Source organism: Tetrao urogallus (assembly GCF_951394365.1).
Source record: "Tetrao urogallus genome assembly, chromosome: 3".
Classification (NCBI taxonomy): Eukaryota; Metazoa; Chordata; class Aves; order Galliformes; family Phasianidae; genus Tetrao; species Tetrao urogallus.
Genome location: NC_136815.1, coordinates 32,517,508 through 32,531,697, shown reverse-complemented (window position 1 = coordinate 32,531,697; position 14,190 = coordinate 32,517,508). Strand labels below are relative to the sequence as shown.

General features: G+C 36.3%; 1 protein-coding gene across 1 annotated transcript in view; it reads left to right on the top strand.

The window, feature by feature from the left end:
• The window catches only part of LOC306945154 (uncharacterized protein C8orf34 homolog), a gene marked incomplete at both ends in the record, with an annotated part of 151,548 nt that overhangs the window by 113,733 nt on the left and 23,625 nt on the right, over positions 1 to 14,190 (top strand). Inside the window, one exon of the mRNA XM_079533859.1 lies at positions 13,164 to 13,249. Coding sequence (XP_079389985.1) covers positions 13,164 to 13,249 — 86 coding nt within the window. The remainder of the gene's footprint in view (positions 1 to 13,163; positions 13,250 to 14,190) is intronic.

Below are 14,190 nucleotides of genomic sequence, written 5' to 3'. Positions count from 1 at the left end.
ACATATTTGAGAAATCAAATATATGGAAAGTGAATCTGTAAATTAAAAAAGTAATCACAGCTTTTCTAACCATTGCCATTGGGATATGTATTAAAGGTCAACTTCGGTAGCTTGCATTGATAATGTAGAATACATGAGATGCTTTGTGCATGCTACCATTTATGAATACTCTCTGAAATATCAGTTTGGAAAAATTATTCAAAAACTCACACATTAGTTTACCTTGCCTGATTTAGTATTGCCCTGCTTACCATGTGTATCTCTTAACTCCTTTACATGGTTTCTTCTCCCATTAATCTTCAAATTAGCTACTTTATATACCAAAACCAATCAACTTTTCTTTAACCAGCTGCATTTTTATATTTTCGTAAACTTGGTTTTCTGCAGATTGGTCTCCACAACTTCCATGTGTACTTGGTGTATACTGAGATAAATGGCATGGTACTGCGTGAAATTTAAGAACCACACATGGGTGCTCTGAAATGTAGAGCATAGCTTCATGACATACTTTCATGAGAATCATGACAGTGTGGAGGGAAGAAGTGAAGGAACCAGACAGAGAAAAACAAATTGCTGTAGACATTAATTTCTATAAATTTGACAGAAGTTGCAGAATAATGATGATGAATAGAACTCTTGTCTGAGTTAACCTTTATACATCTCTCTAGCAAATAACTGAAATAAATTTTTTAGTCAGTAAATTCTCTGGTGTTCATCTATCGTAGATGTTTTAGATTCCTAGAAAAGTAAGAGTTTGTGTGGAGCTACTTTCTCTGTGTATTACAGAGCTATAACAATACTAATGAGATGTGAGGTAACTAAGAAATATGTGGTGGAAAATTTGGTGGTAGACTTTTCCTGAGTACAGTTACGTTGAAGTAATCTAGTGTCATTCTTGCAACTGCAGTATTATCAAAAACCAAGATGTGATGGAATTAGATAGGGCTTATCACTGGAAATAATTTCTTCCTTACAGAATTGGTAGTGAAGCACTGTGTATATGACTAAAAATCCCCTTTTGTTCCTTAGACCTTAATGTCCTAGTGTAATGTTTTGTGGAGAGTAATCTAATAATAGTGGATCCTGTGACTAAACGCTGAGATTTGAGAGGAATGAATTCTAATTTCTAATGTCATGATATATTATACTATCTATTTGGAAATCCAAACCTTTTATCTTCTCCTTAGACTCGGCCTACAATTTTATTTCCTTCTTTTCTTTATAGCTTTCTTTGCAGTTCCCCAGAGGTCTGTATAGATGCATTGAGAGTATTCTTTCAGAGCAGAAGGTGCATCCAAATAACTTGCATTTGAATATTTTATTGTGTTTCCCACTAGTTTCCATTCTGTAATCTGTTTTTCCTTTTTGCTGGCTTGATTTTTAAATTTTTAAAACCCTTTATTCCTTGCTAGCTGTATACTCAATGATAAATTATAAGGGGTTAACTTGTCCTGTTGTACATTTCAACATGCTTTGAATTGTCTAGAGTGCAGCCTTTTACATAGAAATGTTATGAGGAACCCACTTGGATTTGCGTTTTACTGGTTTGTAAACTTTTAAAGGTAAAAGCTAATTTCTGTCTAGTCATAAAGCAAAAAAGTAGGAAATGTAAGATATCCTGTCATAGAATTTATATTTAAAATTAGTCAATAATGTACAAATGTGGCAGAAATAATAATCTCTTAAGATCTCCCTATAACCTAGTTTGGCTCTGTATACTGTGACATAACATTGGGGAATGGATGCAGGTATATGTGTGGTTTTATACATGTATATACATAAGGAATAGGCTTTGTATGTCTGCTTAGGTTGTAAGGCCAGGTTAGTCACTCAGTCTTCCTGGTAGAAACTTTCTACTGGGATAATATTCCTAAAATCTGAGAACAAATGACTTCAAAGTTGCAAAGGAAAAAAAGTGTTTCCAAATTAACGTGATTGGTTCAGATGTCATTTTGTGGGGAAGATTCTTCATATATCAAGCGTGAAGAAGTTTCTTTTCAAACATTACCAAAACATTTGATTATGTATACATATTTATTTTCTGATTCCTATTTTATGTTAGCTTTCTGTCTGTGTGCTATTTCTGAGTGGCTATTCTATGGAGGAAGAAGTGTGGAACATTGCAGATGCATTGCGTTACTATTTTTTGTTCTTAGTTTTCTTTTGTTTTCTATTTTGTAAATGTAATTTATTGGCCTCCCATTTGAAAGAGTTGAATTTTCCACATGTTTGTGCTAGCTTCAAAGACCTTGTCCTAGGTCTTCTAGGCAGTCTTAGTGTTTTATTTGCATCTTCTTCACTTTAAAAGTGGCAAATAATAGCGCTTTATAAATTTTAATAAATACATTTATAAAATTTCCTGAAGAAATTCTTTGGAGAATTACAAAGAAAGAAGATATTTTTCCTTTTGCTATAACTTCTTTTAAGATAGAACAACTGATAGAACTGTGAAAAAATGGAAAAACTTACATTGAAAAAAATAGTCAAAACAATTAGCCAAAAGGTGTTGGGGTGTTTTTGGCTGAGTGATCCATTTGCCCAGGCTTGATGCAAAAAGCCCTACAAAAGTCTTCTCTTTATCTTTTGTTGATTTGTAAGTGTTAAATATGTTTAAAATAAATGATTTCATTTTTCTTTTTCTTGGAGTGGCAAACCACTTTGGTGTCTTATTTGTTCTTTCTCTGAAATAGAAAAAAAGTTTAAAAAAAAAAAGAAAACTCCTAGGAAAAAGTTTTTACTAGTTCTAATGGTTTTTAGGGACAAAAACCACAAATGAAATTTTAGGAGTTAGTCTTTTGCTAGATTATCAGAGAAACACACTTGCGTCTTGTGCAAGCATTGCCTGCTCTTTCACTGCCTACTGCTCCACTTGAGCATCTGACTGTATGCAAAACAGAGAGCACCAGTGTCATTTCAAATGATTGATTTTGAGTTCTTGGATTTATGATTGACTTCTACAGTACACAAGCTATTACGACTTTTAATCCTGAATTTTAGTTTTATGGAAAACACCCAGCGAATATGTGTTTTAAAAGACTGACAAGGTGTGTTTATTTTGAAATCTTAACTGTGGCATAAGAAAGGAATGATATAAGAGAGGAGATTGATTTCTGTTTGAGGCACTGGTACCATAGAAGCAGACTTCTTTTTCTTCCTTTTTTTTCTCACTGGGTAAATCCACCAAGCAATAGTATCAGACATATCTGATGTTCCGAAATATTATGATAATTACAGTATTGTCTGTTACTGAAAATTATGTGAGCTATGAAGAAACCATTGTTTACAGATGAAAGATATATCACTTTAAAAGAAACAGTGGATATCAGTGTGTTTGCACTACATAGTATTCTCAGAGATGACTTCATCAGCTGCTTTTGATTTAACAGTTATTTTGCTTCCTTAAAGGTTGGAAGTGAAGGGTGGGATTGTTTTTGATATTAAAAAAACTACCTGTAGGGAAAGGGAAGAACTCCGGTGAAAGACTTTTTCTGTTTGCATGTTCGAAATTTGTATAGCAGGTACATAAAATTTAGAGGTGAACTGCATCTTATAATACATACCTGGTGCATTGATAGAACTGCTTTTGCAAATGTGGCATGTGGTGCACTGAGTCCAGATAGAGACAGCCCTACTGCAACTAACAACAAGGAATTGGTGTCTGATTTTAGTTCTGAAAGAAAAATACTGTATGAGATTCTGATATGAATGAATGATGTGTCACTAAAGCATCTTTTCTAAGAACTGTTGTTCAGCTGATGCTATTTTGACCTTTTTTTCTACATCTCAGGCTGCTTGTAAAAGAAAGAACTGGAATGACAGGGGTGATAATCCTGAAAAACATAAAAAAATATATACTGTTAAGAAATTGTAAGGAGAGAAGACTTAAAAGACATTTTAGTTCTTTTGAATGTCGTAATCTTGATTTGCGGTAGTATAAGCAATAGGAGCATATTTGAAAATGAAATTAATGTTTGCCTAGCCCCAGAGATTATTATTATACTGTCTTAATGGAGCATGACATCTGTTTCATCCTGTCCTTCATTTGTAGAACTTCACTGACAAAACACATTCAACCCCTTCCAATAACTTAAAAAGCCCAAGCCGTTCCCCACTATTTGCCTTCTCGGGTGTGTGCCTTGCAAGCTAATTCTTTACTGTGATGTTTATAGATCCTTCATGTTTGGTGCTACACTGTGATGTATATCAGCAGTAGCAGTTGCTTCTGGATGTGAATAATACAGGGAGAAAACCAGCAGCTCATGAGCCTAAGGAAGCCTCTTAGTCATAATTTGAGTCTCTGGATAACATTTTAATGTGGCTCTTGAAGACACACACACACACACACACACACACACACACACAACTCTTTCACAAGTCCTGGAAAAAAAAAAGTTTCACAGGGGAAGAAAGAGTGTTAAGTCTGAAAAGACTGACAAAGACTGTAATTTTTCTCCTGTGAGATAATGGTTTGAAGCCAGCAGCAGATAAAAGATTGCCGTAAGAATGGTTTAATTCCCCATCTTGTAAAAGGATTAGATAATTCAGTCTCTTTATGGATTCCTTACTCTGGGAAATATATTTCCACTTTCGATTCTCCTCAGAAATATCTGCGGAGTGTACTTATTTAAATGCACAAAGACCTGCATTCAGGAATCGTGAAAAGGCAAATGGCACACAGAAAAGATTATTTTGCAGGCTCTGTCAATGTGTAAATTTGCTCAGCAAGTGAATATTCTAGTTTTACCAGCTGAAAGTATTATGGCTGTGAATTATGTATTGGTGATATGGCAACTTTCCACAAAAATCTTTGAAAAGTAGCTGGAAAAATTTGCACAAAGGGAATGGAGTCTATTTGTTGTTTTTTTTTAAACTGTGGCTCCTATGAATTTGCAAATCATTTGCTGTTTCAGTCTGCAAATACTAAGAAATAATGTCCTTATGTGCAAAATTAAGACAGTGATGCTACTACTATCAACGAAAATGGAATAATTTATGCTGGACTGTACCTTAGATCGGGGTGTAACTCAAAGAATCTGAATGCTGTATATCTCTCGTAAGTAAAGACAGCGTTAGTAACAGCAGTCTCTGAGCTTTGCACCACTGGTTTAAACTGCATTTATAAGAATTACAAAATTTCAATCAGAACATGCATAATGTGTTGCTGCTTTTAATTTCTTACATGTTTTTTGTTCTACAGTAAATATCTGTATTTATTCATGTATTCTTAGAGCTTAACTTTGGAAATGTCTGCCTGAATAATGTTCTGCTGGATAATCCAATAGTTCTCATGCTTCATTTCTCTTCAATGCAGATGCCTCCTGTATTTTGGTCTATGGTGAAAACAGAAGCTATGACACTGATTTTTTAATACAACAAGGTGCCATATTGCAGAGCTTTCCCATTGTTACTTAAAGCTTGGGAAGTGCCAGCCATTCATTACTCGCTGAGTTCACAATCCTCTGTTGCTTGCCTCCATAGATCGAAGACAGTTTTCTTCTGCAGTGAAACTGAAATTTGTATTAACTTATTTTAAAACCTAATCTTCATTAGGAAGCGAGAGTTATGTAGCGAAAGCAGATGGAGAGTTTCACTAACAGAGGAGTACTTTGCCTGTGTGTGTATATATATACATATATGTATATAAAGCGTATATATTTAATAATATTTACTACATTTTCTCCATTACATAAACTGGCATAATCTATAATAATGGAGAACTCAAGTCTTCTTCATCTGTACCTGTGCATACACTAAGAATTTTGCTGGCACAGTTTTAACATTTCTGTTTTTGTAAAAGACATTAGTAGAACAAACGGAATAGGTCAGAAATTCCTGGCATTATACTTAGGTGCTGGAGAAGCGCTGGATTTTACACCAGTAACCAAGCATGGATCTAGTGGAGACAGTAAGTCAAGGTATATGAGATCAGAATTTGGATTGGTATGTTTGGGAACACAGAATGAAATAAGCTCACCGTATTATAGGCAAGTCAGGACAAATGATTATAATGCTTGGAGTATTGTTACTGGTGTGGTGTTGAGGTTGCTAGGGAAAGGTGCAAGAAAACATTCAGTGTAACCTAAAAGCGTGTGGGGGCTTTCAAGACTTTGCTTGTCTGACCGCCGTTGCTATAACATCCCTCACGTTATGAATATATATTTGCTTTAGGGAAATTATAATTCACTATTACAGTGATATCGGAGAAGGATGTCAGATGAAGATGTGGTGTTTAAAATAACAGAAAGGAAGCAGATGATTTGAAAGGAAGAAAAAAAGTTCTCATCTTGACTGAGATTTCCTTTGGTTGCCAAAGAAATGCCATCATACGTTTCTTCTGTGAATAAGTTTGTGCTATTCTTTAATCTTACAAAATGTGTATTACACTTTTTGAACCGAATTAATAAATACTTCATAAAGAAACTAAATCACTGAAGCATTAGGATTTCTCTCAAGAGCATAGTTGTTTGAAGCAATTTAATGAAAATAAGTCATTCAACAATTCAAAATCTTTTACATTAAGATTCTAATGCAAACATGACACTACATCTGGTTTTCAGAGCTGAAAGCTATTCTTTGTGACTGTAGCCTTAAAATGTGCACTGATCTTGAGTGAATGTGAAAATAGCTTTGTTGTTCTTTTTGCTGAAATGCTTAGGGTTGTTGTTTTTTCTGAACTTTCCTCTACTTCTCACTGTGTTTTTCTAAAAGAAGTCAGCTGAGTCTTCAGCAAAGCATATCAGGAATTTTCCAATGAAATGTATGTTCCTTAGGAAATAATGATTCATAGAAACTGAAATATTTTACAGAAATTATCCAGGTTCAACAAAATTTAGCTAGCAGAGAGATTGGCTGGAGCTGCAATCCGCAGTCACGTTATTTCTCAGTCCCTCCGTGGGGAATGCCCTTCTATGTCCTGAAGCCCCTCAAGGAATATTTCTTTATTACTGAAAAAGATGGCAGAAACATTTGTATTGTCTGGAATTAACAGGATTTTGGGGTTTCTTCTCGAGTGAAACTGCAAAATTATTGCTCTCCTCTGGGGAACATCAGAATTTGGGCAGATTAGTTTAATAAAAAGAAGTCCCATGATCACTTACCAGAATCTGAAGGCCAGCACCATACAGAATGATTTAGAACTCCTGCTTGTATTAGTATTTGTGTGGTGATTAAAGGAGAGCTTGTCCAAAAAATGCAAAACCTGCTTCTGTTCTGATTTTTTTTTTTTTTTTTTTTTTTTTTTTTTTTTTCCTGGGAAGGAATAGGATCAGAATTGGATGGTTGAAGTTTTTAACCCACATGTTTGTGGAATATGGGCACATCCGTTTGTCAGAATAGTATTTTTTTTTCCCCAAATTCATTACTATTGCACGAATGTTATTCAAAGATGAGCATCTTTGTATTATATTATCCTGCCATAACAAGGAGTATAATTTCATTTACTGCTAATTTTGAGACTATCACAGGGCAACAGTGCTGATAAAGAGGACAGTCATGGTGTATACTAACATCAGCAATTTAATGCAATAGAGGAATTCATAAAAAGGAATTCATCTTAATCTATACGTGCTGTCAAATATACACAGTGAAATATATACATACCCACTGCTACTCTTAAAGCAACTCTTTTACCTCTGAAAAATTGGTTTTACTCAAGCAAAAATATTTTGACAAATTTCAAACTTGAAACTGCATACCGTACTTAAGTAATAGAGGAAAAAAAAATTCGACTTCCTCAAATGTTTTCTGTTAGTTTTATCTTTAAGTTGTAGTTTGATTGTGATTGTGCAGCTGTATGAGACCATAAAGCTTTGCTTTAGGAGAGCCACAGGTGGTAAAGTCACAGCTTCTGAAGTATTACTCTCTCCTTCCATCCTCAGTAATCCCATTATTTATTACTTACCCATTGTAATCTGTCATTCTGGAATGCTATTAGATTTTGTGATTCGGTGATTTTTAGATGCAAATAATGAATTGTTTATAGTGTCGTCTTGCTGTTCAACTTCTAAGTGAGGTCATCAATCTAAGTAATCATCTGACATCTTTCTGAAGCAGCAAATTACTGTAATGTCAAGAAGCTGTCCTTATGTTGGACACTGATGGGTATCAGAGAGGTTTGAAAGCAAGACCCCTAATTCTGTAAATAAATAAAAGAACTGGGGAATTGAAATGACGTGCCACACAGCTAATCACAGTATGCAACAGCAATAAGCTCATCCAGACTTTGGATTCTGTTGATGTTTATTTTCTTGACTAATATGAGGAGTTCTTGGAAGGACTACCTTTCAGATAGTAGTGACAACTTTCCCTGCACATTCTGCTTAAGTAATATCAGTTTGAATAATGCATCACTAAGAAGTATGTCCCAGTGAGCTGTGTAAGAAAAAGTAGGTATCATTTCAATAGATTTACATATCACAGAGATCATATCACAGAGTTCCTTGTACAGGGATTCTTTCCTGTGTCTACTTCTTTATTGTTATAATTCAAATTATATAGGTAGCTCCAAATGTAATATTTTTGGCAAAGCTAAAAGCTACTCTATCAAAAAAACTTAATGGTAAGTTAATGGAAAGTTATCAGAGTTTAACGAAGTTGTCTAATGGGGAATATAGTGCTGCTATGAAAATTTTATTGATGACTTAAAAATACTGTACAGTGTGTATTCATTCACAATACTTAATCATTCCTTTTTTAGTATTGACAGAATGCTCCTTGCTTTATGCAAAAGTATGGAAGAATCTGACACTATGCTCAGATTCAAGCAAACAGTACAGTCTAAAAACAAATCACAGAATCACAGAATCACAGAATTGTAGGGGTTGGAAGGGACCTCCAGAGATCATCGAGTCCAACCCCCCTGCCAAAGCAGGTTCCCTACAGCAGGTCACACGATGTGTTGGATGACTGTTCAAGCTGAAAGGCAAAGCTGGTCTTGCAGAATGACTGCCAACTTATTTCCAGCTGCTAAGTAATGCTAAATAGAAAGACTGAGATGTGCTTTCTGTTATCTCTTGGTACTTCTGTTCTGATTGTTGTAGAGATTTTACTGTGCCTTTGAAACTAGGATGGGAAGATGTGGAGGTTGCTTTGAAGGGCAGTAACGTTAATTCATGAGGCATTTTATCATTAAGATGTGCCATTACAAAAGCTCAAGAGTCTTTCTTGGAGTGTTAAAGGTGGTTCTTTCTGAATGGACAATCACAAGAGAAGGCTGAGACTTAGCAGTACTTGATCATTCTCTTCCAACTGGACTCCTCCAAACAGCCACTCAACAAAACACATCTATCAAGCAAAAAATGCAGCTATGTACTGAATCCTTAGCCCACCTGTATGGATATTGTCTTTGTCACTAAATTCGTGTTACAAACACTTAACATGCTTCATATTTAATCCCTGTATAATTCCCTAGTAACATTCTGTCCTCAGAATCGTAGAATCTTAGCATCACCAAGATTAGAAAAAACCTCCAAGATCATCTAGTCCAACCATCCACCTGCAACCAATATTTCTCCACTAAACCATATCCCTGAGTGCAGCATATAAATGTTTCTTGAACCCCTCCAAGGTTGGTGACTCAACCAATGACTCAACCACTTCCCTGGGCAAACTGTTCCTGCACCTGACCACTCTTTTGGAGAAGAAATTTTTTCCTAACATCCAACGTGAACCTCCCTTGGCATGACTTGAGGACTGTCATCCTATCACTGGTTACAAGGGAGAAGAGGCTGACCCTCACCTTAGCAGAGTCTCCTTTCAGGTAGTTGTAGAGAGTGATTTGGTCTCCCCTGAGCCTCCTCTTTTCCAGACTGAACAATTGAAGTTCCCTCAACCACTCCTCATAAAACCTGTGCTCCAGACCCCTCATCAGCTTCGTTGCCCATCTCTGGACATGCTCCAGGCTTTGATGTCTGTCTTGTAGTGACGGGCCCAAAAGTACTTGGAGTTCAGCCTCAACAGTGCTGAGTACAGTAGAATGATTAATTCCCTGCTCCTGGTGGCCATACTATTTCATATACAACCCAGGATGCCATTGGCCTTCTTGGCCACCTGGGCACATTGCTGGCTCATGTTCAACCAAGCATTGACTGACACTCCCAGGTCCATTTCTTCCACACAGTCTTCCAGCCACTCTGCCCTGACCCTGTAGCATCCCCTGGGGTTGTGGCGAAAGTGCAGAACCTGGCACTTGGTCTTGTTGAACTTCATCCCATTGGCTTCAGCCCAGCAATCCAGCCTGTCCAGATCCCTCTGTAAGGCCATCCTACCCCCCAGGCAGGTTGACACTTCCTGTCAACTTGGTGTCATTTGCAAACTTGCTGAGGGTACACTCAATCCCTTAAAATCTCTTGAAAAAAATCCAAGTAGAAGCATTAGTGGTGATTCATCTACCTTATTTCAATTTTCACTTTTTTTGCAACAAATGGAGCTAGAGTAGGAACTAGTATCTGGAGTTCTCTAGGGTGATTCTGCTTGTACTGGCAGCAGGATGGGATCAGAGTCAATTCTTTTCTACCTTTGTAATCATAGAGATTTACAGAATAATGTGTTCTGAGGTGTTATCAGGTAGGTAGAATTGCCAGGGAAGTCCTGATGATGCTAAAAAAAAAAATCCAGGATCTTATATTAGTCAAAATTGAGTTTTGTGCAGGTTGCTTCGCGAAGTCTTCTGTATTAAGCTGAGATTGGAAAAGTTTGAGTCCTTCTAATGCTTGAGTAATATGAGGATTTATTCTAATATGAATCTCTATGTAAGGATGTAAGAAACACATAAATACATTGAAAATTTTATGGGAAACTGAGGCCTAGATACGTGAAATTCATCCACTCACCCACCCGTCAATCTGTCTAGTTCACTCAGCTGTTTCCTTCTACAAAAGCAAATAATGAAATAGCTTTTTTTACTAGATCCATTGGAAAGGTATTTTTTTTTTCTATGAGGCATAGTGTTTACTTAAATATTTAACATAATTTCATGAATATAATGAGAATCATGTAGATTGTTCATGTCTAATTGCATTGGGTTTGGATTTATGAAATCACATAATGGAAATGGGTTACAAAATCTGGAAAATTCTGATGGAGTATGAGAATCTGCTACCTACAATTAGAGGTATTTTTGCATGAGTGCAATATAAACAGGGAAGGCTGGAGTAATTTTTCTTTTAATAATGCACAGGATGGCTGCAGAGGAGAATGCCTTATCACTTCTGGTTCTGTGATTTCACATTTATAAGCTTGAATACATGCTTGCAGTATGCATGCGTATTTATGTAATACAGGACGACAGGGCAAATATAAAGCAAATGGAAATTGTGTGGTTTGGAGATTTTCTTCCATTACTTTTGAAGTTTGTTTTCTCCTTGTTTGAATGTCTTTATGATAGTAGCATGAAAGTGAAGATGAGAGCAGCATGAACAGAAGTTTGCTTCTGTTTTACTGTTGTCTTTTGAAAAGCTTGTTCTGCAAGCTAAATTTTTAAAGGATTTGTAACTAGAGCATACAGACTGGCTATAGAGCTACAAAGGATTTGTAGAAGTCATTTTCAAAATTAGGTATCTTCTAAGTTTTACTCTTTTGTTGCCCTAAGGAGTTTTGAGTTCTATGGAACTGCCTCCTCAGGCCAGAGTTGTTATGAATTTATATTAAGCTTTCTGTCATAAAAGGAAATAACAGTAATTATTGGGGGAAAATAATTTTTTAGAAGATGGATTAAATAGGTGTGAAACTCATGAGATGTGAAAATTGGATAGGGCTAATATGGAGGTTCTGCTTGGTTTCAAAGGTTAATTGAAAGATTCATGTAAAGCTGCTGCAGGGAGTGAGAATACAGAGTAAAAGATACTTCTTTCAGGATATATTTATTTCCTTAAGGTCTTATTTCAGTGCATTCTGAGAATTCCTGGGCTCTGCAAAATTGTGTTTTCTTATTCTTTTTATGTCTGAATAAATTGAAGTTAAAATAACCTTTATGCAAATGACAACTGTATTGCTACAAACCATCTCTTCAGAGCAAAATCTGTGCTCAAGATCCATAGGAGCCTGAAGAAGGATAGTGGATCTCTTGAGATACTCATTAAAAAACCAGCAGTTACAAGGCCTATTTTTGTAAATTACTATCAAGACATTGCAGTCTGAAGACAATACTTGCTTTAAATACTGGATATTTATTTTAAAAAGTAATAGAGAAGGAAGAAATATTCATGTGTGTATTTCTTCTGGTGGGTTGCCTTTGGCTAAGGGCCAAACTCCTACTCAGCCGCTTGTTCATTCACTGTCCTCAGCGTGACAGGGAGAAATTATGATGAAAAAGCTTGTGGGTCAAGGTGAAGGCAGGGAGATTGCTTGCCAGTTACTGCCATATGCAAAACAGACTTACGGAAAATTAATTTGATTTATTGCCAATTAAAATGGATTTGGCTTATGAGAAACAAAAAGATGCATTTAGATCACACTTTTCCTCCCCTTTTCCCAGGTTCAACTTCACTTCTTCATTCCAGATTTCTCTACCCACGCCCCCAAGCAGTCAGTTTGTAACAGTTCCTCTGGCTGGTCCATCGCGGCTCTCCATTGGCTTTGCTTCTTTCAGGAAATACTCACCTGCTCCACTGTACTCACATGGTCTTCTTGGTTTTCAGTGGATGCTGTGGTCCTCTCACCTCGCAGTGGCACAAAATCTGCTCCAGTGCCTGAATCACCTCCTTCTCTAAGTATGGTTTTCCTTCTGCTATTTCCGCTCTTTTCCTCTACCTGCCTTACATCTCTCCTCTTTCTTAAATGCATTTTTCCAGAAGTGCTGTCAGATTGGCTTTTGGGCATAGCTGTGTGCACTGGAGCCAGATGGAAATGCCCATGTCCAGTATGGGGCAGCCCATGTCCTCTTCTTGCTAAGGCCAATCCTGGCAACCGCCCTGCCACCAACACCTTGACACAGTGCAATCCTATTCGTTTATTTAAACCATGTACAATTCATCTGACTGTTTTCTAAAGGCTAGTTCTAGTTATTATATGCTCTGGAATGATACGGTTGGACCATAGATGCTGACTGTTCAGCAAAGCTACTCTTTTAGTTAGGGCAGTGTTCTGTATATAGTGAGAATTAATATTTTTATGTATCTTATCAATGGAATTTGCCTGTGTTTTTGTTCTGTTTTTCTACAATTTAGATTGCAAGGAGATAATATGGCAGAAAGGCCAGAAGATGTCTCCATGGTATCTCAAACTTCAGAGCCAGCTATGTCAGACTCTGATGGTAAGTTAGATATTTGCTGCACATCAAAAAAACAAACAAACAACAACATTTTGTATTTAAGAGTTAATGTTATGTCTACAAGAGAAAATTAAATGTTTCCCAAGGTTGTTACTGGGCACATGAACTCAGTCATGTACACTTAAATCTATTAGAAATGTCCATAATGTAGTTTTGGCTATAGCCCACATTAGCACTCCAAAATAATTCTTTGCTGTATTTTGGAAATGTCTCAGGTCAGTAGTTTTGGGTCAGTATCTTAGTAGACAGTTTTTATGTTAGCACAGAATTTTGGATGTGACATAGCTTAGTAGTATGACTACTTGACATGTCTTGTCCATTGGCAACTGGCCTGTATGCTAAATAATGCTGTCTTTGGAATATTTAATTTAGTAGTACAAATTCATTCACAGAATTGAAAGAATATATAGGAAAAATAAAGATTTAAAGAACTTCTCTGCAATTGAACTCAGTATCAAAAGTGCTTCAATGGTCTCCCTTAGCACTGCTGGCAAGAATTTAAAACATGATTCAAAGGAGTTTTTACAAAAACTGAGAACAATTTATTTTCCTTGTGTGCACATAGCTACATGTTGTGCTAATTTAGTCAGGACACAGCCCAATTTCAGCTTCTGCTCTGGTTCCTAACACCTAAAATCTAATGGAAAAAGCACATTCTAGGGGATATCTTGCCAGAGAATGCCCTGCTTTCTTATGAAAGATTATCTTGATGAAGATTATCTTAGCTGTCACTGAAATGGAGATAGGAAAGCGTATTGTTCTGTCTCTTCTACTTCAGGGCAGAACAAGAGGAGCCTATTAACTGGAGGATTTGATTTGTAGTTTCATCTTCAGTAGCTGTAGATAAGTTAGTCATGTTGATTAATTAATGTAAAAGAAATTGTAACTGAGAAAGTTTTGTTATTTTGAATTGTTCTGCTAAA